This window comes from Pongo pygmaeus, chromosome 1 (genome assembly GCF_028885625.2).
Source record: "Pongo pygmaeus isolate AG05252 chromosome 1, NHGRI_mPonPyg2-v2.0_pri, whole genome shotgun sequence".
Classification (NCBI taxonomy): domain Eukaryota; kingdom Metazoa; phylum Chordata; class Mammalia; order Primates; family Hominidae; genus Pongo; species Pongo pygmaeus.
In genome coordinates this window covers 156,054,851-156,081,931 of record NC_072373.2, presented here as the reverse complement: position 1 = coordinate 156,081,931, position 27,081 = coordinate 156,054,851, and the positions used below count along the sequence as shown (strand labels likewise).

Here is a 27,081-nt window from a genome sequence, read left to right as displayed (position 1 = left end):
AGCAGAGACACACAAAAAAAGAGAATTTTAGAACAATATCCCTGATGAACAACGATGCAAAATTCCTCAATAAAATACTGGCAAACAGAATCCAGCAACACATCAAAAAGCTTATCCACCATGAACAAGTGTGCTTCATTCCTGGGATGCAAGGCTGATTCAACATACTCAAATCAATAAATGTAATCCAGCATATAAACAGAACCAAAGACAAAAACCACATGATTATCTCAATAGATGCAGAAAAGGCCTTTGACAAAACTCAACAGCCTTTCATGCTAAAAACTCTCAATAAATTAGGTATTAATGGGACATATCTCAAAATAATAAGAGCTATCTATGACAAACCCACAACCAATATCATACTGAATGGGCAAAAATTGGAAGCATTCCCTTTGAAAACTGGCACAAGACAGGGATGCCCTCTCCCACCACTCCTATTCAATATAGTGTTGGAAGTTCTGGCCAGGGCAATCAGGCAGAAGAAAGAAATGAAGGGTATTCAATTAGGAAAAGAGGAAGTCAAATTGTTCCTGTTTGCAGATGACATGACTGTATATTTAGAAAACCCCATCGTCTCAGCCCAAAATCTCCTTAAGCTGATAAGCAACTTCAGCAAAGTCTCAGGATACAAAATCAATGGGCAAAAATCACAAGCATTCCTATACACCAATAACAGACAAACAGAAAGCCAAATCATGAGTGAATGCCCATTCACAATTGCTTCAAAGAGAATAAAATACCTAAGAATCCAACTTACAAGGGATGTAAATGACCTCTTCAAGGAGAACTACAAACCACTGCTCAATGAAATAAAAGAGGACACAAACAAATGGAAGAACATTCCATGCTCATGGATAGGAAAAATCAATATCATGAAAATGGCCATATTGCCCAAGGTAATTTATAGATTCAATGCCATCCCCATCAAGCTACCAATGACTTTCTTCACAGAATTGGAAAAAACTACTTTCAAGTTCATATGGAACCAAAAAACAGCCTTCATTGCCAAGACAATCCTAAGCCAAAAGAACAAAGCCAGAGGCATCATGCTACCTGACTTCAAACTATACTACAAGGCTATAGTAACCAAAACAGCATGGTACTGGTACCAAAAAAGAGTTACAAGCCAATGGAACAGAACAGAGCTCTCAGAAATAATACCACACATCTACAACCATCTGATCATTGACAAACCTGACAAAAACAAGAAGTGGGGAAAGGATTCCCTATTTAATACATGGTGCTAAGAAAACTGGCTAGCCATATGTAGAAAGCTGAAACTGCATGCCTCCCTTACACCTTATACAAAAATTAATTCAAGATGGATTAAAGACATCAATATTAGACCTAAAACCATAAAAACCCTTGAAGAAAACCTAGGCAATACCACTCAGGACATAGGCATGGGCAAGGACTTCATGTCTAAAACACCAAAAGCAATGGCAACAAAAGCCAAAATTGACAAATGGGATCTAATTGAACTAAAGAGCTCTGCACAACAAAAGAAACTACCATCAGAGTGAACTGGCAACCAACAGAATGGGAGAAAATTTTTGCAATCTACTCATCTGACAAAGGGCTAATATCCAGAATCTACAAAGCACTCAAACAAACTTACAAGAAAAAAACAAACAACCCCATCAAAAAAGTGGGCAATGGATATGAACCAACACTTCTCGAAAGAAGACATTTATGCAGCCAACAAACACATGAAAAAATGCTCATCATCACTGGCCATCAGAGAAATGCAAATCAAAACCACAATGAGGTATCATCTCACACCAGTTAGAATGGCCATCATGAAAAAGTCAGGAAACAACAGGTGCTGGAGAGGATGTGGAGAAATAGGAACACTTTTACACTGTTGGTGGGACTGTAAACTAGTTCAACCATTGTGGAAGACGGTGTAGCGATTCCTCAGGGATCTTGAACTAGAAATACCAGTTGATCCAGCCATCCCATTACTGGGTATATACCCAAAGGATTATAAATCATGCTGCTATAAAGACACATACACATGTATGTTTATTGTGGCACTATTCACAATAGCAAAGACTTGGAACCAACCCAAATGTCCAGCAATGATAGACTGGATTAAGAAAATGTGGCACATATACACTATGGAATACTATGCAGCCATAAAAAATGATGAGTTCAAGTCCTTTGTAGGTACATGGATGAAGCTGGAAACCATCATTCTCAGCAAACTATCACAAGGACAAAAAACCAAACACTGCATGTTCTCACTCATAGGTGGGAATCGAACAATGAGAACACTTGGACACAGGAAGGGGAACATCACACACTGGGGCCTGTCATATGGTTGGGGGATCGGGGAGGGATAGCATTAGAAGATATACCTAATGTAAATGACGAGTTAATGGGTGCGGCACACCAACATGGCACATGTATACATATGTAACAAACCTGCACGTTGTGCACCTGTACCTTAGAACTTAAAGTATAATTTAAAAAAAAAAGAAAATTCTCAAGTTTGTAAGAGAATGCATTTGGAGACTATCAAGAGGACAAAGTAGATGAGAAAAAACATTGTTCATAGTTTATCTCAGATCAAGAGGGAAAATAATATTTAGAAAAGAATAAAAATGAAACTACTACTCTCCAAATTATTCGATACTGATACAGTATTATCTTCACTGAGTGGTAAATAAAGGTATAATGTTGAATGTTTTCATTAAGAACTAATTTAAAAATTGCCTAAGAACTTGAATAAATATTTCTTCAAAGAAGATACAGAAATGCCTCAAAAGTATATAAAAATGCCCAGTGAAATTAATCATCAGAATAATACAAACCAAAACTGCAATAAGATATTACCTCATATCTGTTAAGATGGCTATTATAAAAAATAGTAAAAGACAAGTGTTGGTAAGAATATGAAAAAGTTGAAACTCCTTTGCACTGTTTTTGAAAATGCAAAATGATGTAGCAGCTACGAAAAGCAGGATGGAGGTTCTTCAAAGAATTAAAATTAGAACTACGATATGATTCAGCCATCCCACTTCTGGATATTTATCCAAAAAAATTGAGATCAAGATCTCAAAGACATGAACACTTCCTAGTTCCTTTCTCTTACTCTTTCCCTTTCCTAGGATATATTGTGGCATTTGATAAACTCTCTGTTCAACTCTCTCATTTCCCCAGTGATCTCTCTATTGACTTTGGCAATTCACACAGCTTTTTACCTCAGATTATGTATTAATCTAGCACCCACTTGCTGCTTTTCGAAACCAATTCTGCAATTACTTGGCTTGAAATCTTTCTTATCCACATATATGGAGCTAGGTATAATAAATAGTGTCAAAAATGGGTTTCTCCAGAAAGGGCTATAGCCTCCCTTCTAAGCCATCAATATTGCTTCCTTGGACCTTAAAGGCTGAACTAAAATTATCTTTAGCCTCTGGTAGCTCTAGTATCTTCCCTATGCTTCTTCTGATAAGTATCTTATACTTCTACCTAAGTAGACACTAAAAACCACTACTTCTCAGAATTCCTAATACTCAGGACAACTCCAGCTTCTTATATGAGACCCATTAGTTGCAGGTGGCTGACTGACTAAACTGTACTTCATTGTTTATATTTCCCTCATTTCCATTCTTTATAAAATCAACCTGTGCCCAGTGAGATTTTTCTAGCTCTTCCCCATCCCCTACAAGTTCCAGCATAGAACTTGATTGATTGCAAGTTTTTAGGCCTTATGCTTTACTACAGTGCCTAGAATATTGTAAATATTCAGTAAATATCTATTTAAAATAAATTGCATTACTGGTGGAACCCTAAAATGAGAGTTATATAATAACAAATGACAATTTCTAGAGTAGATGTAAGAATGTCATCACAAAGCTCATTTCTTAGCATTAGTTAAGCTACAACAAATCCCAGAAACTGAATAACAATAAAATTTTACTTTCCAGCATAAGGAAACACACTATTTCACAAAACAATGACATAAATTGACCCCCAAAATAAAAATACTTAAACATATTTTTTAACATTCCATGTTATAAAAGAAGGTGACCAGTTCCACATTTCCTAAATCTCATACAGAATCAACTCCTTCACTATTTTCTTAGTATCATTTTCTGTTGAACAAGATAAAAAAGAAGATGAGCAGTAGCTTCAATATTTTGGCTTGTAATATTATGGAACTAATTATTCTCCCTCTGTCCTTCCCCCCCCATATTTACCTGAATTTAAAGTAGACATAAAATACTAAAAGCAATCAAATAATACTAGTTCTTGATGTATGAAATTACAGCAACCTCACCCTGACTTGCCAGCTGTGTTCTGCAACACTCTAGTCAAAGCCAGCTACACAGACTGTGATGTAAATGCACTCCTGTGCTACCAATGCAATAGTCCTGAGTAAGGGGAATCCTTCTCTTTTCTCTCTTATATAGGACAGGTGACAAATTATCTCATCTTTCTAATAGTAAAAGGAAAATTACACCTCACCAAAGAATATACATAGATGGTAAGTAAGCATATGAAATGTTCAACATCATACATAATTAAGGCAATTATAAATTAAAGCAACAACGAGGTACCACTACCAACCTATTAGAATGACCAAAATCCAAAACACTGACAATACCAAAAGCTGAAGTCTTGTGTAGCAACAGGAACTCTTATTCATTGCTGATGGGAATGCAAAATGGTACAGCTGTTTGTATGACATTCTTGTCATACAATCCAGCAATTGTATTCCTTGGTATTTACCCAAATGAATAAAAAACATGCCCACACAAAAACTTGCATACAATATTTGTAGGAGCTTTACTCATAATTGCCAAAACTTGGAAGCAAACAAGATGTCCTTCAACAGGTGAACGGATGATCTTTCATACAATGGAATATTATTCAGTGCTAAAAATAAAATGTGTGCTCAAAGCCACATGAAGAGGCATAAACAAGACTTAAACACGTATTACCAAGTGAAAGAAGCCAATCTGAAAAGGTTACATACTATATGATTGCAACTATATGACATTTCAGAAAAGGCAAAACTGTGGAGACAGTGAAAAGATCAGTGGTTGCCAGGGGTAAGGTAAGAAGGATTGGCAGAGTACAAAGAATTTTTAGGATAGTGAAACAATTCTGAATACTACAATAGTGAATACATACAGTAATACATTTGACAAAACCCATAAAGTGTACAACACCAACAATGAACCGCAATGGAAACTGCGGACTTTAGGTGATAATGATGTGTCAGTATGGGTCCATCTATTTAATAAATTTACTACTGTGGTGTAGGATGCCGTTTGTGGGGTATAGGGAAACTCTCTGTACTTCCCACTCAACTTTGTTATGAAACTAATACTGCTCTAACAAATAAAGTTTATGAATTAAAAAGAAGAGAACTGATGATGTGGCATAAAATATAAAACAGAGGTACCTGAAGGCAATATTTCTGTATTTATGTTATCAAAAAAGTAAGTAAATTTTTTGTTCACAATAAAAACGTTTTTATTTTGTAAATAAAACATTTGAATTTTTAAAAAGATGTATAAACCTTTAGAAAGCAACAATTATCTAAAATTGTATTAACTATAAACACTATTAATATCTTGCTGACTATACCTTAATGTATTTTTTCACATCTACGTGGTGTGTGTGTGTGTGTGTTTGTTTTTTTTTTTTGAGACAGTCTTGCTCTTTTGCCCAGGCTGGAGTGCAGTGGTGTGATCTTTGCTCACTGCAACCTCCGCCTCTGGGATTCAAGTGATTCTCATGCCTCAGCCTCCCAAGTAGCTGGGATTTCAGGTATACAATCATGCCCAGCTAATTTTTGTATTTTTAGTAGAGATGGGGTCTCACAATGTTGGCCAGGCTGGTCTTGAACTCCTGGCCTAAATTAATCTATCTGCCTTGGCCTCCCTAAGTGCTGAGATTACAGACGTAAGCCAACATGGCTGGCCTATGTGGTATAATTAAAAAGTTATCTTGTTGATATTTTTGAGTCCTTACTAAAATTATAATAGATTTAAATACAAACAGCTCATCAGATTTAAAAATATATATTTAAACCTTTAGAATAATACATCTAATAATAATTAATGGAAAGGGTTCACAGGGAGAACTGTATATGAGAACATTTAATTTTATTTGATCTTACAAAATGGCACTCAACATAGCATGTATATAGTTCCATGAGTCTTATTTATGGGAAAAATTAATCTTTGGAAGCAAAGCAAAAATAAATAAAAATATTCTAGAATTCAAGCAAATCAGCAGTTATAAAACAAATCTTACTTTAGTATAGTTGAATGCCAGGTTATTTTATGTCAGGTGTTTTCTGGAGGTATACGAAGCCATAGCGTACAAGATGTGAACATTCAGTATGTTAGAAGTGGTTCCGAGTAAGAGATCCCTTTCAGAGAGGTTGTATATGGTTACCCTATAGATAGCTTTCCTCCTTTGCTGATAACCAGGGAGAATCAGGCACCCTCTCCAGAAGATTAAGACAAAGGGTGTGAAATTCCAATTTTCATGCCTCAAGGAGAAAGGGTATTGCTCAAGTTCTAAGAAAAAGATTAGATCATTATCCTAGGAAGTGGACTGTCAAAAAAGATAGAAATTCACAACATATAGACTGATTCTTTTCTTTCCACATGGTTGAAGCAGTAAAGGTTTCTGGCCATCACTTTCGTACTTCACAGATGCTTTCTCTCCTTCCTTACAACACAGGAACTAAATCAGCACAAGGAAGCTTCCGATGTATGTGGCAAGGAGTGGGGATGGCGGGGGGAGGAAGGGAGGGGAGCTAGGCTGCCTCTGACATAAATATTTTGGGAAATGCCCCCATCTATTTCCTTTTGGCTCCCATGGGTGTGAGTATCTCTCACACTATAGTCCTTCTAAAATTCATGTTTGAAATATAGGAAGTAGATGAAAGAAGACTATTTATGCCAACAAAGTGTAGGTAATGAAGGAATTACAACACAGTCCAGCCTAGGTTATTACTATAAGTTTACAAGGAATTTGAAGTCAAAGCCCCGGTGGGGTATTGGTGTGTTTTCTATTACTCCCTGAACATATATTTTGCTTAGAACAGCAGTAACCTCCAAGGGAAAGGATCAACAATACCAAAGCCGATTTTAAATATCCTTAGGTATCCTAAAACTTAAAGTATAATAATAAAAAAAAATCCTTAGGTATCCTAGCAAAATCTTTCATATTAGTATTCAAATTTTCCTAGAATCTATCATAATAGTATACAAGTTTTCCTTCAATTGGATCTAATTGAACTCCCACAGTTCTGTATTTATGCCAGCCTAATCTGTACCAGTCACAACCACGCTTCAATACCTGTAAGCCATGGAAAAATAACGTCCCTAGTAAGTGTCTAGGAAGTGTTCCACATCCTCCATTTCTTCTAGTCTGACCCAGCTGCTTTTGTCAAATTCACTCCTCATGGCTTCTGACTTCTGGTTCTCTATCTCATTTACAGTTAGTTCTTGCTCCATAAACACTGGATGTTTATTTGAACATCTAGTTTTGCACCGTGGTATTTCCTAAGTGGATGTAGCTTGAACTCACTCCTCTGTCTCTTCGCACTTTAGGTTCCGTAGTTATGGGAATTATTAAACTCTTTAAGTCAAGCACGTTTTATCCCAAAACAGGAGAAGATTCAGATACTGATTACTTCATCTAATTACTGAACCTTGAGTTCTATTCTTGGCTAATCCTTTGTATTGCTTTGCTCATGGCATGTTTTGTTGTTGCTATTGTTTTGTCTTTTTTTTAATGAACTCTCAGTATTAAATGTTCATGTTTTCTCAACTCCACCCCTTTCCCTACTCCTTAACCCTTTCACTGTTCCTTTAGATTTATCAATTATCACTACAGTTTCTTACAAACCAAACTCCAAGGCACAAGAAATCAGGTAGCTCACTTAGTTGATATTATTATTTTTACCACTCAAAATAATAAAAGATAAAAGAATAATAAGTGAATAAAAATAATACATAATGAATAAAATAATAATATGTAATTATTATATAAATAATAAAATAAGAATAATGAAAGATAATAATAAAAGAATAATATATCAACTAAGTGAGCTGAAGAGGAAACTACAAATGAGGCCAGCAGAAGATTGAAGGACAATTTTATACAAATAAAGTATTCATCAAAAAATAAAACTTACAATTAAAAATAATTTTAATTACTTTAAGAAATTGAGATGAAGACAACTTCTATAATATTCTATGAATGGTGTTTATAAAAAATAAAAATGCACAACACAATGTACATATTTATCAACTATGAAAGAATAGTTCTTAAAAAGTAACATTAATAATGATATAGTTAGCAGAATTATTAAAAATACAAGGGAGATTTCAAACATTCTTTATAATAAATTTATCTGGAAAAAACTTCATAATATTCAAAATACTTGCAAAACCCTGACAATGGTACATTTTATATAACTTTATACATACTAAAAAATCTTTGGAAAATGAATATTTTATTTGATTTCATGTACATATATATTTGCTTGCCACAACACAATATATACACATAATATATATTTATACACACACACATTGGTTGTCAATATATTCAAAGTAGTTATAATTACACAACAAATTGGTTATCAGTATACTGATATCATACTCTCTAATCATACTCTGAAATCATACTCTGTATAAAGTATGCAAAAAAGCAGGTGGTATGCTCTGAAATCCAGTGATTTTATATTCTACACAGAGGGTCAAAACATACTTCAGATGAAATTTATAATTTTATAATACACACTATCATCTGGAGCAAATACTGTTGGCACTGAGTGCTGATGAGGGACAAGTTTTGAGTAGAATACATTTGCCTTTTGTATCCAATGTTTTTATTCAATGAATAACTTTCACATGATTTAAGGAATTGAGAACATTCCTATGCTATATCTGGAACACAGGTGTTCATTTGCCTTGAAATAAGACTAATGACAGTCTGGACCTTTTGTATTGCCTTCTAACAATGCTAATGTAATAGAAATATTTGTAGTTCAGGCTACCCAAGCAGAGAGCCACATATGAAGGAGCTTATCACAAACCAAGTGCTTTAGAAATTATAGAATGTTCACTCCAGTTAATTCTACTATAATGCTAAGTATTCATTTCTACCATTAATTAGTGTTCAAATCAAAACAAAATTATAAAGATAAAAAAACACAAATTCTGGAGTCAGAAGACCTGGAGTCCGATCCTACCTATTAATTCTGTAGCTTTTGGTAAGTTAATTAACCTCTACGTCTCTTAGTTTTCATATTGATCAAAATGAGATAAAAATGTCTATCTATGGTGCTACAGAGAATAAGTTACATACCACTTGCAAAATGTTTAGCACAGTGCCTGGGATATAATAGGCATTCAATCAACATAAATGAATTTCTTTCTATTTCCACTGTGTCCTCAAAGCAATTTATAATATAGCATAAAACAATGATGAATGTTGTATTATAGAGTTACCACTCTTTAATAAACTAAATATTTATGTTTTCAATCACTGAGAAGTGGTTTTTACATTACTATTACTACTTGTAAAAACTAAATAAAAAATTATATATATAAAGCATAAATTATTAAATGGTTGTGGTATACTATTAATGCACCACAAAAATATATTTGTATTACATTACTATATGACTTTTTTCAATCAAAAAATATAAAGCAGGATATTAATAATGTAATGAAGGACATTTAATAGAGACTGAAGAAATAATAGTGCTACCTAAATTATAACTTTAATATCTTAAATAAAAACATTTCAAAGAAAAATAATAAACTAATTATACTTACATGTTTCCAATATGCAAGCTTTCCTTTTATATTAGTTTCAGGTTTGAAAAAGAGATCCTTAAGGAGCTTATCTTCATACCCTTTGGTTATATAAATCCATTTTGTTTCATATCCTCTAATAATTTTCTCCTGCTGTTTTTTATGGAAAAACACAGGGCTGAATATAAGGGGAGGGGAAAACTATTTGTCAGTTTTTTGCCATTAAAAAACATGAAAATTAGTCATGAGTTCACTTACAACTTAGAAAACATGGTGTTAAATTGAATGTAATAATATATTTATTTTCATAGTATTGTTATATAATGCTAACATTATATAATGTTATATAGTAACTAAGATTTGTTCATCAACATTCATCAGAGGATAAATGAATGCTGAGAAATTTCAGCTGATATGAATCTACAAACAATTCTGTACTTACATCTGGCTAAGCATTTTAATAAATAATGGGAAGGAGAACATGTCTAAATTATCTATAGAAACATAAGGTAACCAGTGTGAAGTTATTTTTTTTCCAAACCTAGTGAAGAAGGAACTTTTTAAATGAGGTAACAGTTATTACTATATCACAAAAATTATATTTGTACTTCATTACAAACTAGGAAATATGCTCTAGAGCAGTATGTCCAACATAATATAAGCCAAAAATAATTTTAAGTTTTTGATTAGCCACACTAAAAATAAATTTTAAAAAACAGGTGAGCTTAATTTTAATACTACGCTTTATTTAACCCAATAGATCAAAAATATTACCCAATAAATGGCATCTACAAGCTAACATCATACTCAATGGTCAAAAACTACATGTTTTCCCTCTAAGATTAAAAACAAAGAAAGGATGTAATCTTTCATCAAACCTACTCAATATTGTACTACAAGGCCTACTGGTCTAATAAGGCAATAAAAAGAAAACCATAGACCAATCTCACCTTTGAACACAGGCACAAAAATTCTAAATATTAGTGAAAAGAATCTTGTAATGTAAGCAAAGAATAATAACACTATGATCATGTATTGTAAAACTCACTACATCAACAAATTAGTGGAGGAAAAAAGTGTGATTATATAAGTACATACAGGAAAGGCATTGGATAAAATTTAGCAGCCTATCTTTATAGAAAAATCTTTGTAAAACAGGATCAAAAGAAACCACATTAGTATCATGGAGGTGATTTACCAAAAATCAGTAACATCCATTCTGAGTGATAAAATAATCATTTGAAGTAAAATGATAAATGAGGTAGATGGTTACCATTATTACCATTATTATTCAATAGGAGAAATAAAACAAAATTAACTGAGGAAAGCAATCTTCTCACTTCTAAGATGTTTTAAGTAGACTCCACCTATTTACTCCTTCATTCAAAATATTTGTATTAATGACATACAAATTAGTTAAGGTATAATATACTACGATAATACAATTTATAATAATTTAAATAAGGCCGTTTACTTTCTCATGCTGACCAGTCTAGGCTAGTGGAGTAGCTCTGCTCCATAAAGTCATTTGATTTTGTTTTTCCATATCCAAAATCACTGCCATCAGCTACATGATGAATGCACTCTAGCCCACGGAATAAGGAAACGTGAAAACAAAGAGGGAACAATAACAATTTAAGCACATAAAATCGAAGTTGTACTCATTACTTCTGCTCACTTTCCAATATAACAACAACAACAAAAATTGTAGTCTGATGAACATACTTAGCCACAAGAGAGTGTGAATACAATCTCTAGTTTTCAGTCAATTGCCAAAAAAGAAAAGAATGGATGTTAAAGGGAAAAGTAGTCTTCTGCAAATGCTCAGTATGTGCCCTGTGAAGAGAAAAAAAAAAGTTTCTAACATGATGAAGCTTATGTTCTCTACTATGTAGAGATAGATAGTATAGAAATAAAACACAAAATATATAATAAGTAAATTGCTTTTTACATAGGCTGGTCTGGGATAATATTGCTAAGAAGAGACAAGATATAGTGGGCATCACAGAAAAAACATTCTAGTCAGAGCAAATACCAAGTGCAAAGAACCAGGCAGAAGTACGCTTCATGAGACAAGATCACATTTGGCATGTCTGAAAAACAGAAAGAAGGTCACTGAGATGGAAAGTCATTGCAGAGCTTTGAGCAGAAGAGTGGCTTTGAAAAGGATCATGTTGGGGAGATGATTTTCTGGAATAGAGATGTGAGAAATTCTGTGGAATCTCTTCCCAGTGAAACAGTATCTGGTGGAAATTTTTGTTTAAGTTATATATCTCTGGAAATTGTCCAAAGGGCGTACAGCAAAATAAACATCTATTCAAGAAAATCTATTACATCTCAGTGTTAACAGTGAATCTTTGCCATTCAAACCACAATTTTCTCTCTTCTTTCCTCCCTTCCTCCCTCAACCCCAGTTCAGTATGACAGAAGTTCCATCCTGAATAAGTACAGCCAAGAACATAGGATCCCTCTACCACTGGGTCCCAGTTGAGGGCTATGGTATTTTCACAAGAAATGCATAAATTTATCTCACATCCCGATCCTACCTCCATGTTTCAGAGGTATTATGTCAGTAAAGAATAGTTGAGAGGTCTGGGGCTTTCTTCATCCCTCCAGCTCCCACTGATAGGCAGAAGCTCTAATCAAGGTGCAACAGGTAGAGAATACTGGAGCCCTGGTAGCTCTTACTCTAGATCACTTGTAAGATAGCGATTCTGTGCCAGGTGAGGCAAGTTGAGAATACTAGCGACTGCTGTCACAGCTGAGAAGTCTATTTGTGAATGTCACTCTGAAAAAAAGTGAGCCACTGCCTCCTCCCTCTGATCTAGGACAGTGGCACAGTGATTTTGCCCAAGGATAAATGTAGCCCATATGAACATAGACCGTGAAGTGCTCCCCTCATCCCCTCAAAGTGAACTGACTTTATGAAACAGAGTGTGGAGAAGTTCAAATCTAAAGGCACTGTTAAAAACAGTAGAGATTATGGTGTTAAGCAATTAAGAGGAGGATGGTAGCTCCATGAGACTAAAAAGGTAAACTGAAGATCAGGTTGAAGTTTTCCAGAGAGAAACAGGAAAAGAACTAAGAAGAGTACCGGGATTAGAGCAAACAGCAAAAACTGGCCTCAAAGATTACTCTGGAAGGGGCCCCAACATAAAATGAATCAGATAGTGGAGTAATTTATGTTCCAGAGCATTGTTAAAGACAATAGAGCAATCAACCAGCAATTAGTGGAGGTTGACACTGGGTTTGATACTAAAAAAGTTCAGACAGCTTAACAGGGAAATCACAGAAGACAGTCAAAGAAAGCTTATACCACTGTCGTCCCAAGAGCAACATAGCTGGCCAAATAGCTGACTATAGCTGGTGCACGCTCTGAGGAGCAATATCAGAGGCTGCACAATGCAGGGAAAATAGACTTCACTAAAATAGTCCAGCCAAGTTATTAAACAAATAAATCACAACAAGAAACTCTGGGTCGGGCTACAGTATCCCGGATTGTTACGATATATTACCTAAAATGTCTAATTTTAAACAAAGTGTTATTAGGCAAAGAAACACAAAAATGTAAATTATATACAAAATAGGGCAGACAACAGAAACCAACATAGAAAGGGCCCAGACATAGAAAGGGCCCAGACAACAGGCGAAACAAAGACTTCAAAGCAGGTGTTATAAATATGTTGAAAGAAAATCAAACTGAAGTAAGTAAATACGCTTAAAAGAAATCAAATACATTTAAAGGCATGATAACAATGCCTTTTCAAATAAAGACTATCAATAAAGACATAAAAATAATTTTAAAAAAACAAAAATTTTGCAACTGAGAAGTACAATAACTGAAACAAAAAAATTTTACTATGGTGGCTCAACCGATTATGCTGAAAAACAGAGATAAAATGAAGACAAGTGAACAGACCCACAAAAAGTTGAGGGATACAATTAAGTCCACCAGTACAAATAATGGGAATACAAGAAAATAAGAGAGACAGAGAGAAAAAGGCAGAAAATAAATATTAGAATAATGGCTAAAAATTCTAAAATTTGATTTTGAAAAATTAATCTACACATCCAAGAAGTCCAATGAATGTAAAGAGGTCCACATCCAGACACATCATAGTAAAACTATTGAAATCTAAAGACAGAAAATCTCGAAAATATCTTCTTGAACTCAAGAAAAATGATGAGTCATGTCCAAAGGAACCCCAATAAAATTAACTATGCCTCTCTTATGAGAAACAATGGAAGCCAGAAGGCAATAGTATGACATTGTCAAAGTTCTGAAAGGAGAAAAAGAAGAAAGAAATTGAGTCAACAATCTTAAATCCAGAAAATATGATCTTTCAAAACTGAAGGTGAAATAACAATGTTTCCAGATCAATACAAGCTAAAATAATTTACTTCTAGCAGCATGCTTTTTACGAGCTAATAAAGGAAGTTCTCTTTAGGCTGAAGTCAAGAGACCTCCATGCTTTTTAAGATTAAAAAAAGCAGAGTGCTGGCAAAGGTAATTATGTAATTATTAATCGGTATAAATGCATTTTTCTCTTAACTAATTGAAAAAGTAATTATATAAACATATATATATATATACCCCTCTCTCTTTCTCTCTCTCTCTATATATACACACAATTATATATATATATAAAATTGTATCATTTTATGTGTATGTTGTTATATATATACACATATATATAATTGTATTGTTGGATGTATAACATATAGAAATATATCTGACAATAAGAGCACAAGGAGGCAGGTGAGAGCAAAGTTGGAATAGTGAAACTACCCCAAATGGTAGCTCAAATCCATAAAAATGAAGAGAACTAAAAATGATAAATAGAAATATTAATATAACAAACTCTGACTATATCCATTCATCTTTTAGTTTCTTTAAAAAGCTTACAGTTTTATAATGTAACAATTATAGTCACAAACTGTTGGATTTGTAACATGTATAGATGTAATATGTCTAATTTAATAGTACAAAAAGTGGGGAAAGGGAATAATGCTATATAGAAGTAATGTTTCCATATCTTACTAGACTTAAGTTAGTATAAATATGAAGTAGACAAGATAAGTTAAAGTGTATATTGTAAGGCCTAATAAAAGCACCAAGATCATGCCTGTAATCCCAGCACTTAGGGAGGCCGAGGTGGGTGGATGGATCATGATGTCAGGAGATCGAGACCATCCTGGCTAACACAGTGAAACCCCATCTCTACTAAAAATACAAAAAATTAGCCAGGCGGTGGCAGGCGCCTGTAGTCCCAGCTACTCAGGAGGCTGAGGCAGGAGAATAGCATGAACCCAGGAGGCGGAGCTTTCAGTAAGCAGAGAGGGAGCCACTGAACTCCAGCCTGGGCAACAGAGCGAGACTCCATCTTAAAAAAAAAAAAAAAAAAAAAAGCACCAAGAAAATCACTAAAAACATACAATTAAGAAATCAATGAAGAAATGTAAATGTTAAGCTATAAAATATTCACTAACAATAAAAGCTGTAAAAGAAGAGAGGAACAAAAAAGATATAAGACGTATCTGTGAATAATGTTAAGATTTAAGTTTATTTCAAAATAAATTTCTCTTTTATTCTTAATATTTTATACAATTATATGATTAATTTCACATGGCTCCTATTTTAAATATAATCTAATTTTATTTTCATTTTATTTCTAAAATATACTATCTTATCTAATGATTTATTTTTTATAGTGTCTGATAGAAAGTAAACTCATAGAATTGAAGTGGTACAAATCATTTCCACAACCTATAGATGTTAAAACCTAATTTTTATCTCAGCAGAAGTATTTATTCACTCTTTCATGAATTGCTCAAGCATTCATTCATTCAAAAAGCACTGTTCAAGACTCTAGGGACCTATTGATTAAAAATCCAAAGTCTAATGATATTTAGATTAGAAAAACTTCTCAATGGAAGATTATTTTTCTCTTATTATAATGAATTATAAGGACAAAACATTTAAATTTAACTTTTAAAGACATCAATTATTTAATCTCAACATTTCTTTAATATTTCCATCTCATCTTATTTTTACTGGAGACTCCCTAAATAACATTCTAACAGGAAGTGGCTTTTTAATGAACTACTGGCTGGAGGAATTCAGGAATTATCTGGTTGCCTTAGCAATTAAAACTCTCATTACAAAATAGAAAATAACTCAAGAGTTCAAAATAAAATGGCGTGTTTGTAAAACTTTGCTTTGCCTTCAATAAGTAAGTGGCTTCATTAATCCATTAAGATCCTGGCTGGACAGTGTGAGACAGTCTAGATCTCAAGATCAAGGTAACCTAGTCAGAAGAGAGGGGTCTTGGATCTTTCATGAAATAACTCAGATTTACTCTAATTTTCCAAGAATAAAGGCTAAAAAAACAGGAGAATTTTAAAGTTATGGTATATATTACAGTTTAGCTTCAGGGTCATGAATCTATACTGAGAAAAATACCCATAGCTTTCTTCAGATTCCCAAAGGAATCTGAACCCTCCCACCAAAAATGTCAAATGTTGGAACAGGTGTTAAAACAACTAAGAATGTTCTAAAAGAGAAGCAAAACAAGACTTGATGACAAAAACCAAATATTAAATGCTTAAAATGCATAATGTAAAATAGAAAATCAATACAAAGAACTAAAACAATATAAATCAGGACATTATTCAATTAAAAATAAGTCCAAAATATACATTCTAACTTTCTTTTTAAAAATCAAAATATATTGATTTTAAAAACCTAAAAACAAAAAAAACCCACTACAGCTTGAAACAATAAAACAGAAGAATTCTCCAATATAGAAGTTTTTCCACAGCAGAGTACCCAATATTAGAGAAATGTGTTGGTGTAGAGAGAATACCAAAAGAATAAAAACTAAAAATCCATACACTGCCCTACACCTGTAGCTCTTGCCCTTGCCGACTGAAATTAAGGTAATAGAGTTTCACTATGTTCTTTTGTAACTTTGGAAATATAAGGTCATGTATTAAAGAATACTATCATGGCTTGAAATTTGAAGGCTAGAAAACCAAAATAAGGGTCTATTAACAGTTCTCTGAAATGACAACATACAGGCAATCAAATATAAGGATCACCTCCACTGAACCTGTCAAAGGGTGAGATAATAACTTCAGCAATTTCAGAAAAAAAATTGAGATTTCTTTCTATGGTATTAAATAAAAAACAATTGGATTAATTATTATTTTACAATTCAATACATAGGTATTATTAACTAAAAAATATTAGATAATTTTTAAGTTTTCCTCAAAGTTTGTTGCTAATTACCTGGGTTCAGTAGAAATATACAAGGTAGTGAGCATCAAAATTCAAAGGAAATGTTGATCACAGTAATTTTTAAATGAGAAAGAAGATATATATGTTTAGAATGCTTTAAAAGTATCTACAAAATGCTATCTGCAAAGAGCTTTAAATTTACATATTAATGAAAAAATTTAAACCATTATGTAAGTATTAAGATTTTATGATAATAGGTAATATACCATTAATAAGGTATAAATTGCAGAACCATGAAGAGCAAAACTTATAAAGACCAATAATTCAAATGATTATTAATTGAAAAGAGTAAATCTGCCCTGTTATGTACTTAGTCTTCAGCTCTATTTGTCCTAAAAAGGAAATGATTAGTTATAATGTAGTGCCACCTTTTAGTTCTTTTCTACTGTAAAACAAAGAAAGGTATATTAAATTATTTAAAAAGAATCATCACAATACTCATCACAATCAGTAAAGGAAAAGTCACTATCATCTTCAGAACATTTGTATATCAAAATATTTTAAATAGAAGTTATCCAGAACTGATGATAAAAGGTGATTTTCCAGGTAACTTTGGCAATGGTTGAAAGTAAAAATATAGATAGATGGAAAAGATGTGCATATTTTATCACAATTGGAAATATTAACTTTCAACATAGCCTTTAAGAGCTACCTCCAACCACCTTCATTCTTGTGGCTCATTTCATTAAATAAAGACTTGACTTAATGACAAAAGTCTCATGTAAAAAGTATGAAGAAAAGATAAGCAAAGTATGAAGAAAAGATAAGGCCTTATTATTTGTATTAACAGTAGTACAATTATTAGCAGAAATAATAGAAAAACAAATATTGTCTTGATAATATTAATAATATACCAGCTTGGCGAGGTGGCTCATGCCTGTAATCCCAGAACTTTCGGAGGCCAAGGTGGGCAAATCACTTGAGGTCAGGAGTTCCAGGCCAGCCTGGCCAACGTGGTGAAACCCTGTCTCTAGTAATACTACAAAACTTAGCCAGGCGTGGTGATGCGCACCTGTAATCCCAGCTACTCGGGAGGCTGAGGCAGGAGAATCACTTAAACTCAGGAGGCAGAAGTTGCAGTGAGCTGAGATCGCACCACTGCACTCCAGTCTGGGTGACAGAGCAAGACTGTCTCAAAATAATAGTAATAATACACCATATAACTAGCAATTACTAGTATCAGTAATACAATAATAAAAATATAATTCTATATATCCATTGACCTGGCAAATCAAATTCTAGAAACTGTTAATAAAGACATTATAATGGATATATAGACATACGTAAATTTACAGGGTTTTGTCCCTATCTTTTCATAATTTAGAGAAAATAGAAACCATAATCATGTCCACCAAGAAGGGAGAATTTACCTAAATAAAACATAACCATTTAAAAGAATACATTTAGCTATTAAAAATTGTTATGGAATAATATCTAATACTATAGAAAATGGAACCAACCCTATTAGAAAATAGCAGGCATAACATACCCTTTTTTGTAAAATAAAAATACACTCACATGTATATGTACACATTTTTAAAATTGTATACACACACACAATTATCAATCATTACTACACTCTCGCTTTTACAGACCATTGCACAGGCACCTACCCATACATTTGGTTCCACATTTTTCCCCTGTTCAAACGGACATAAACTTTTGCCCTTGTTTTGTGCAAACAAAGAAGTTTGTTAAATGTATTTTTTTGTAACTTGCTTTTCTAACTTAATACATTTCTGAAATAACTCAAATTAAATTTTAGAACTAACCCATTACTTTTTAACAACTGCATAATGTTTTATACTGTCTTTGTATCCAGTTTTCAACAAAGGACACATATAAGGTTTTCAAGAGTTTTGCCACAAATAAGACAGTCTCTCTCTTGCTCTCTTTCTCTCTGTCTCTTCCCAGCCTTCTCCCTAACCCCACTACCTCCCACACACACATTTTATTTTTGTAGTATAAGTTTCAAGAACTGTTATTGCTGGCGTAAGAGTGTATTAGTCAGGATTCTCTAGAAAAATAGGACCAGTAGAAAAAAAAAAAAAAATATATATATATATATATATATATATATAGCGAGAGAGATTTATTTTAAGGAATTGGCTCACACAACTGTGGAAGCTGGCAAGTCTGAAATCTGTAGGGCAGGCCTGCAGAGAAAAAGTTGATGTTGCAATCTCAAGTACAACGCTGCAGTCTCAAAATTCAGGCAGGGTTTCTATGTCGCAGTCTTGAGGAAGAAATGCTTCTTCAAAAAATTCTTGGTCTTTGTATTTGAGAACTTTAATTGATTAGATGAGGCTCACCCACATTATGGAGGGTAATATGCTTCACTCAAAGTCTACAAATTTAAACGTTAATCACATCTAAAATTCTACCATTATAACAACATCTGGACAGGTGTTTGACCAAGTAACTGAGCACCGTAGCCTGGCTATGTTGACACATGAAATTAAACATTACAAATAGTATAACATTTTAAAAATTAATTTTAGTAAGAATTGTCATTTTGTTTTTTAAAATAGTGGTAGCAATTGTCACCAGTAATATAATTCCCCTTCCCTTAAATCCTTATAAGAACTATTATCCCACTTAAAATTTTTTTTTCAAATTATTAGGGAAATATATCTAATTGCTGATATAATTTGCATACTCTTGAATATTAATGAGGTTAAAGATCTTTTGATATGTTGGTTGGTAGTTTATATTTCTTCTTCTGTAAGTTGTCTATTCACATCCTTTGTCCATTTTTTTCTGACTCATTTTGTTTTGCTCGACTACTTTATATACAAGCTATTTATATGTGAACATTTTCTGATTTGTATAGACATATTCTTTTGAAAGTAGTTAAATACATTTTCTCCATATATAGGTCACTTACGAACAGTCTCCCCCACAACAAGGTTACAAAAATATTCAACTTATCTTCTAATGTCCTATATGTGATGTTTTAACTCATCTGAAATATATTTTTGTTTATGGGTGTACAGTAAGAAAACAAATATTTTGTTTAGAAAGATAAACAATTTTACCACTATTAATTATTAAATAAATCATCCTTTCCCCACCAAATTAAAATAATACTCCTATCCTACTTTGAGATTCCCTTATATACACAGCTCTTTTTAGGGGCCCTTGTTATTCTGTTCATCTGATTTCTCTATCCCTGTGCCAATACAACCATATATTGATAAAGTGGCCTAAAAGTAATTTTTAATATTTGGAAAGGCATACTTCTTCAGATGTTTCTTGGATATTACAAAGAATTTAATTTTCCTTCTCTGGAACTTTAAAAGCATATTTCCCAGTATCTCTACAAAAACAAGATTGTAATTGAAATCACTTATGTTTAAATATAAACTTAGAAAGGATGGTTATTTGTATTATACTGAATTCTCACCCAGAAATATGGTATTTATTTATATATGTTCAGGTTTTATTGTTTGATAAAAATTATTATTTTCTTCACATAGGACCTTTATTTTTTGTATGTTGTTTCTTTTTTTTTTTTTTGAGATGGAGTCCTGCTGTGTCGCCAAGCTGGAGTACAGTGACGTGATCTCGGCTCACTGCAACCTCTGCCTCCTGGGTTCAAGTGATTCTCTTGCCTCAGCCTTCTGAGTAGCTGGAATTACAGGTGCATGCAAACATGCCCAGCTAATTTTTGTATTTTTAGTAGAGATAGGATTTCACTATGTTGGCCAGGATGGTCTTGATCTCTTGACCTTGTGATCCTCCTGCCTCGGCCTTCCAAAGTGCTGAGATTACAGGCGTGAGCCACAGTGCTGGCCTGTATGTTGTTTCTTAAATATTTTCCAGTTTTATTAACAAGGTGAAATATAAAATATTCCATTTATATGCAATTGGAATTTGTTAGTATGAAGAAAAACATCCATTTTTATATATGCATATTTTGTATCCAGCCACCAGCCAAACAAACTTTTAAATTCTACTAATCTCTTTGATTTACCATTCACATTAATACATTATATAATAATATAATTTCTTTCTTATTTTCTAAACATGTGGCCAGATTTATCATGTATGGCCTTAACTTGAAACTCCAAAACAATGTTAAAAATTTTAAATTTTAAAATAAATACGATAATATTTAATAAATAGCTCAGTCTTTTAAAATTATTTTTATTAGAAAGAGTATTAATTTTATTAAGTTACTTTTCAGGCACTCAATAACATGATTACATTTTCTCCATTAATTAATTGTATTAATAAGTTTCCCACTTATTATCCCTCGATTCGTGGACTAAACTTTACTTGGTCATGATTTATTAAACCTCTCATATATTGCAGAACATTATGATTGATTAACATTTAACATTTGTGTCTACCTGTGTTCCTGATGCTGGGCAGTAACATTTTTATTACCCTGTCATGTACTAGAATCAAAATTGTACCAACCTTATAAAATGAATAGGTATTTTAAAAACTTTTCCTATGAGCAAGAATAATGTAAACAATATTATAGTCTTGTTCGTTAAAGATTATGTGGAACTCAGAAATAAAACCACTTGAGAATACTGTCTTTGTCAATGTTCATTCATTATTTTATTGTTTGCTTATTGGTCTATAGAGATATTATACTCAGCTAGAGTCCATTTTGATGGTTCGTATTTGCTAGATATCATTCTTATTTTGGCAGATAAGTGCCATCCAACTTTTCCATGTCATGGCAAACAAAGAATAAGATATTATTTGTTTATTATTGAAAACAAACCAAGTAACTTGTGGCTGGAAGGGACCTGCCAAAAAGGTGCAGAGGATTATGGCTACACTAGGCTTGCGCTGATTGCTGAACCATAACCCCTTATGGGCATGTCTATGTGGCACAGTAAGCTGGTGAGAAGTTTTTCTCTAGACTTTAATATTTCATAGTTTTGTATGCTAGTCATTTATATAATTTTAATCTTACTAGTAATTCTGGTTATAGATCTTCTCATTTCTTTTTTTATTATACTTTAAGTTTTAGGGTACATGTGCACAACGTGCAGGTTTGTTACACATGTATACATGTGCCATGTTGGTGTGCTGCACCCAGTAACTCGTCGTTTAACATTACATATATCTCCAAATGCTATCCCTCCCCCCTCCCCCCACCCCACAACAAGCCCGGTGTGTGATGTTCCCCTTCCTGTGTCCATGTGTTCCCATTGTTCAATTTCCACCTACGAGTGAGAACATGCGGTGTTTGGTTTTTTGTCCTTGCGACAGTTTGCCGAGAATGATGGTTTCCAGCTTCATCCATGTCCCTAAAAAGGACATGAACTCGTCATTTTTATGGCTGCATAGTATTCCATGGTGTATATGTGCCACAGTTTCTTAATCCAGTCTATCATTGTTGGACCTTTGGGTTGGTGGTTGGTTCCAAGTCTATGCTATTGTGAATAGTGCCGCAATAAACATACATGTGCATGTGTCTTTATAGCAGCATGATTTATAATCCTTTGGGTATATACCCAGTAATGGGATGGCTGGGTGAAATGGTATTTCTAGTTCTAGATCCTTCAGGAATCGCCACACTGACTTCCACAATGGTTGAACTAGTTTACAGTCCCACCAACAGTGTAAAAGTGTTCCTATTTCTCCACATCCTCTCCGGCACCTGTTGTTTCCTGACTTTTTAATGATCGCCATTCTAACTGGTGTGAGATGCTGTCTCATTGTGGCTTTGGTTTGCATTTCTCTGATGGCCAGTGATGATGAGCATTGTTTCATGTGTCTTTTGGCTGCATAAATGTCTTCTTTTGAGAAGTGTCTGTTCATATCCTTTGCCCACTTTTTGATGGGGTTGTTTGTTTTTTTCTTGTAAATTTGTTGGAGTTCCATGGTACTGGTACCAAAACAGAGATATAGACCAATGGAACAGAACAGAGCCCTCAGAAATAATGCTGCATATCTACAACTATCTGATCTTTGACAAACCTGACAAAAACAGGAAACGGGGAAAGGATTCCCTATTTAATAAATGGTGCTGGGAAAACTGGCTAGCCATATGGAGAAAGCTGAAACTGGATCCCTTCCTTACACCTTATACAAAAATTAATTCAAGATGGATTAAAGACTTAAGTGTTACATCTAAAACCATAAAAACCCAAGAAGAAAACCTAGGCAATACCATTCAGGATATAGGCATGGGCAAGGACTTCATGTCTAAAACACCAAAAGCAATGGCAACAAAAGCCGAAATTGACAAATGGGATCTAATTAAACTGAAGAGCTTCTGCATAGCAAAAGAAACTACCGTCAGAGTGAACACGCAACCTACAGAATGGGAGAAAATTTTTGCAATTTACTCATCTGACAAAGGGCTAATATCCAGGATCTACAATGAACTTCTCATTACTTTTCTAAAATATTTTTTTCTGGCCTGGGCCTATCTATTTCATTAGTCTTTTGAGAGAATAAACATTTAGTCCTCACTCATTTGTGGGAGCTAAAAATTAAAAGCATTGTTTCCTAACTCTAGTTTTTTTGTTCAACTTCTGTGTTAATTTTCCATTCCAACTTTTATTTACTTATTTTTAAATTTTTAATTTTTGTAGGTACATAGGAGGTGTATATAGTTATGGGGTACATGAGATATTTTGATACAGGCCTATAATGCATAATAATGTCATCAGGATTAATGGGGTATCCATCACCTCAAGCATTTATCCTTTGTTTTACAAACAATCCACACATATTCTTTCAGTTATTTTATAATGTACAATAAATTATTCTTAACTATAGTCACTCTGGTGTGCTATTAAATACTAGATCTTATTCATTACATCTAGCTATATTTTTATGCCCATTAACTGTCCCCACTCCACCCACCCTACTACCCTTCCCAGCTTCTGGTAACCGTCATTCTATCTCTACTTCCATGAATTCAACTGTTTTAATTTTCAGCTCCTATAAATGAGTGAGAATAAGCAAAGTTTGTCTTTCTGTGTCTGCCTTATCTCACTTAACATAATGACTTCCAATTCCAGCCATGTTGTTGCAAATGACAGGATCTCATTCTTTTTTTGTGGCTGAATAGTATTTCATTGTGTATATGTACCACATTTTCTTTACTCATTCATTCATTTGTTGATGGACACTTAGGTTACTTTCAAATCTTGGCTATGGTGAATACTGCCACAATAAACATTGGAGCACAGATATATCTTCAATAAACTGATGGCCTTTACTTTGGGTATGTCCTTAGCAGTGGGAATGCTGGATCACATGGTAGTTTTTGTAGATTTTTGAGGAACATCCAAGCTGTTGTCCATAGTGGTTGTCCTAATCTACATTCCTACCAACAATGTCAATGTCAAATTATACTACAGAGATATAGTAACCGAAACAACATAGTACTGTCATAAAAACAGACATCTACAGATGTCTCTACATCTGTGCCAGCATTTGTTTTTGCCTGTTTCTTTGATAATAGCCATTTTAACTAGGGTGAGATGGTATCTCAGTGTAGTTTTGATTTACGTTTCTCTGATGATAAATTATGTTGAGCACCTTTTCATATATATGTTTTCCATGTATATGTCTTCTTTTGAGAAATGTTCATTCAGAACTTTTGCCCATTTTCTAATCAAATTATTAGATTTTTTTCTTACAGAGTTGTTTGAGCTCCTCATATATTGTAGCTATTAATTCATTGTCACATGGATATTTTGCAAATATATTATCAATTTCTGCAGGTTGTCTCTTCACTTTATTGATTGTTTCTTTTGCTGTGCAGAAGCTCTTTAACTTGATGTGATCCCAGTTGTCCAATTTTGTTTGGTTGCCTGTGCTTGTGGAGTATTACTCAAAACTTCTTGCACAGTCCAATGTCCTGGAGAATTTCCCCAAAGTTTTCTTATAGTAGTTTCATAGTTTGAGGTATTAGCGTTAAGCTGTAAATCCATTTTGATGTGATTTTTCTATATGGTGAGAGATGGTGGTCCAGTATCATTGCTCTGACTGCAGATACCCAATTTTCCCAACACCACTTACTGAAGAGACTGTCTTTCTCCAAAGCACATTCTTGGCACCTTTATCAAAAATGAGTTCACTGTAGATATATAGATTTGGTTCTGGGTTCTCTATTCTATTCCATTGTTCTATATGTCTGTTTTTATGACAGTACTATGTTGTTTTGGTTACTATATCTCTGTAGTATAATTTGAAGTCAGGTAATATGATTCCTCCTGTTTTGTTCTTTTTGCTCAAGCTGACGTTTGCTATTCTGGGTCATCTGTGGTTCCATAAAAATTTTAGGATTGTTTTTTCTATTTCTGTGAAGAATGTCATTGATATTTTGGTAGGGATTGCATTGAATCTATAGATTGCTTTGAGTAGTATGGACATTTTAAAAATATCAATTATTCTAATCCAGGAACATATGTATTTCCATTTTTTTGTATCCTCTTCAATTTCTTTCATCAATGTTTTAAGTTTTCATTGTAGAGATGGTTCACTTTCTTTGGCTAAGTTAATTCCTAGATATCTAATTTTATTTCTAGCTATTGTTAATTGGATTAATTTCTTGGTTTATTTTTCAGATTGTTCACTGTTGGCATACAGAAATGCTACTGGTTTTTCTATGTTGATTTTGTATCCTGCAACTATACTGAATTTATTTATCTGTTCTCAATTTTTTTGGTGGGATTTTTGGGTGTTTTCAAATATAAGATTATACCATCTGCAAACAAAGATAATTTGACTTATTCTTTTCCAATTTGAATGCCCTTTATTTCTTTCTTTTGCCTGATTGCTCTAGCTAGGACTTCGAGTACTATGTTGAATAACAGTGATGAAAGTGGACGTCCTTGTCATGTTCCAGATCTTAGAGAAAAGACAGTTTTTTCCTATTCATTCTGAATCTAGCTGTGGGTCTTTAGTACACAGCTTTTATTTTGTTGAAGTATGTTCATTTTATACCTAGTTTATTTAGGTTTTTATCATAAAGGGATATTGGATTGTGTCAAACGCTTTTTCAGTATCAATTAAAATAATTATATAATTTTTGTCCTTCAATTCTGTTAATATAATGCACCACATTGATTGATTTATGTATGTTGAACCATCCTTGCATTCCTGGGATAAATTCCACTTGGTGGTGATGAATGCTCTTTTTAATGTGTTGTTGATTTTGGTTTGCTGTTAGTTTGTTGAGGATTTTTGCATCAATGTTTATCAGGGATACTGGAATGTAGTTTTCTTTTTTTGACCTGTCTTTTTCTGATTCTTTTTATCAGGATAATACTGGCCTTGTAGAATGAGTATTCCTTACTTCTCTATTTTTGGGAATAGTTTGAATAGGATTGGTGTTAGTTTTTCTTTAAATGTTTAGTAAAACTCATCAGTGAAGCCATCAGGTCCTGATGTTTTCTTTGCTAGGAGACTTCCTATTACAGCTTTGATCTTATTACTTGTTATTGCTCTGTTCAGGTTTTGGATCGTTTCATGGTTCAATCTTCGTAGGTTGTATGTGTATAAGAATTTATTCATTTCTTCTAGGTTTTCCAATTTATTTGCATATAGTTTCTCATAGTATCATCTAGTAATCTTTTGGATTTCTGTGGTATTGCTTGTGATGTCTCTATCATCATCTCTGATTTTGCTGATTTGGGTCTTCTCTCTTTTTTTCTTGGATAATCTGGCTAAAGGTTTGTTGATTATATTTATCTTTTAACCACCAATTTTTCATTTCATTGGTCCTTTGTATTATTTGCCGCATTTCAATTTCATTTATTTCTGCTCTGATCTTTATTATGATCTTGTCTTCTACTAATTTTGGGTTCCACTTGCTTTTGCTTTTCTAGTTCTTTAAGATGCATTGTTAGGTTGTTTAAAGATTTTTTAATATATCTGATATTGGTGCTTATAGCTAAAATTTACCTCTTAGTAGTGCTTTCACTGTATTTTATAATATTTGGTGGGTTCTGCTTCCATTATCATTAGTTTAAATAAATTTTTAAATTT

General features: G+C 33.3%; 1 protein-coding gene across 4 annotated transcripts in view; it reads right to left on the bottom strand.

The window, feature by feature from the left end:
- LRRIQ3 (leucine rich repeats and IQ motif containing 3) overlaps nt 1-27,081 on the bottom strand; it is a 175,969-nt gene that overhangs the window by 77,160 nt on the left and 71,728 nt on the right. For all 4 annotated transcript variants that reach the window (XM_054482267.1, XM_054482280.1, XM_054482286.1 and 1 more), the window contains one exon: nt 9,828-9,984. In XM_054482267.1, coding sequence (XP_054338242.1) covers nt 9,828-9,984 — 157 coding nt within the window. The remainder of the gene's footprint in view (nt 1-9,827; nt 9,985-27,081) is intronic.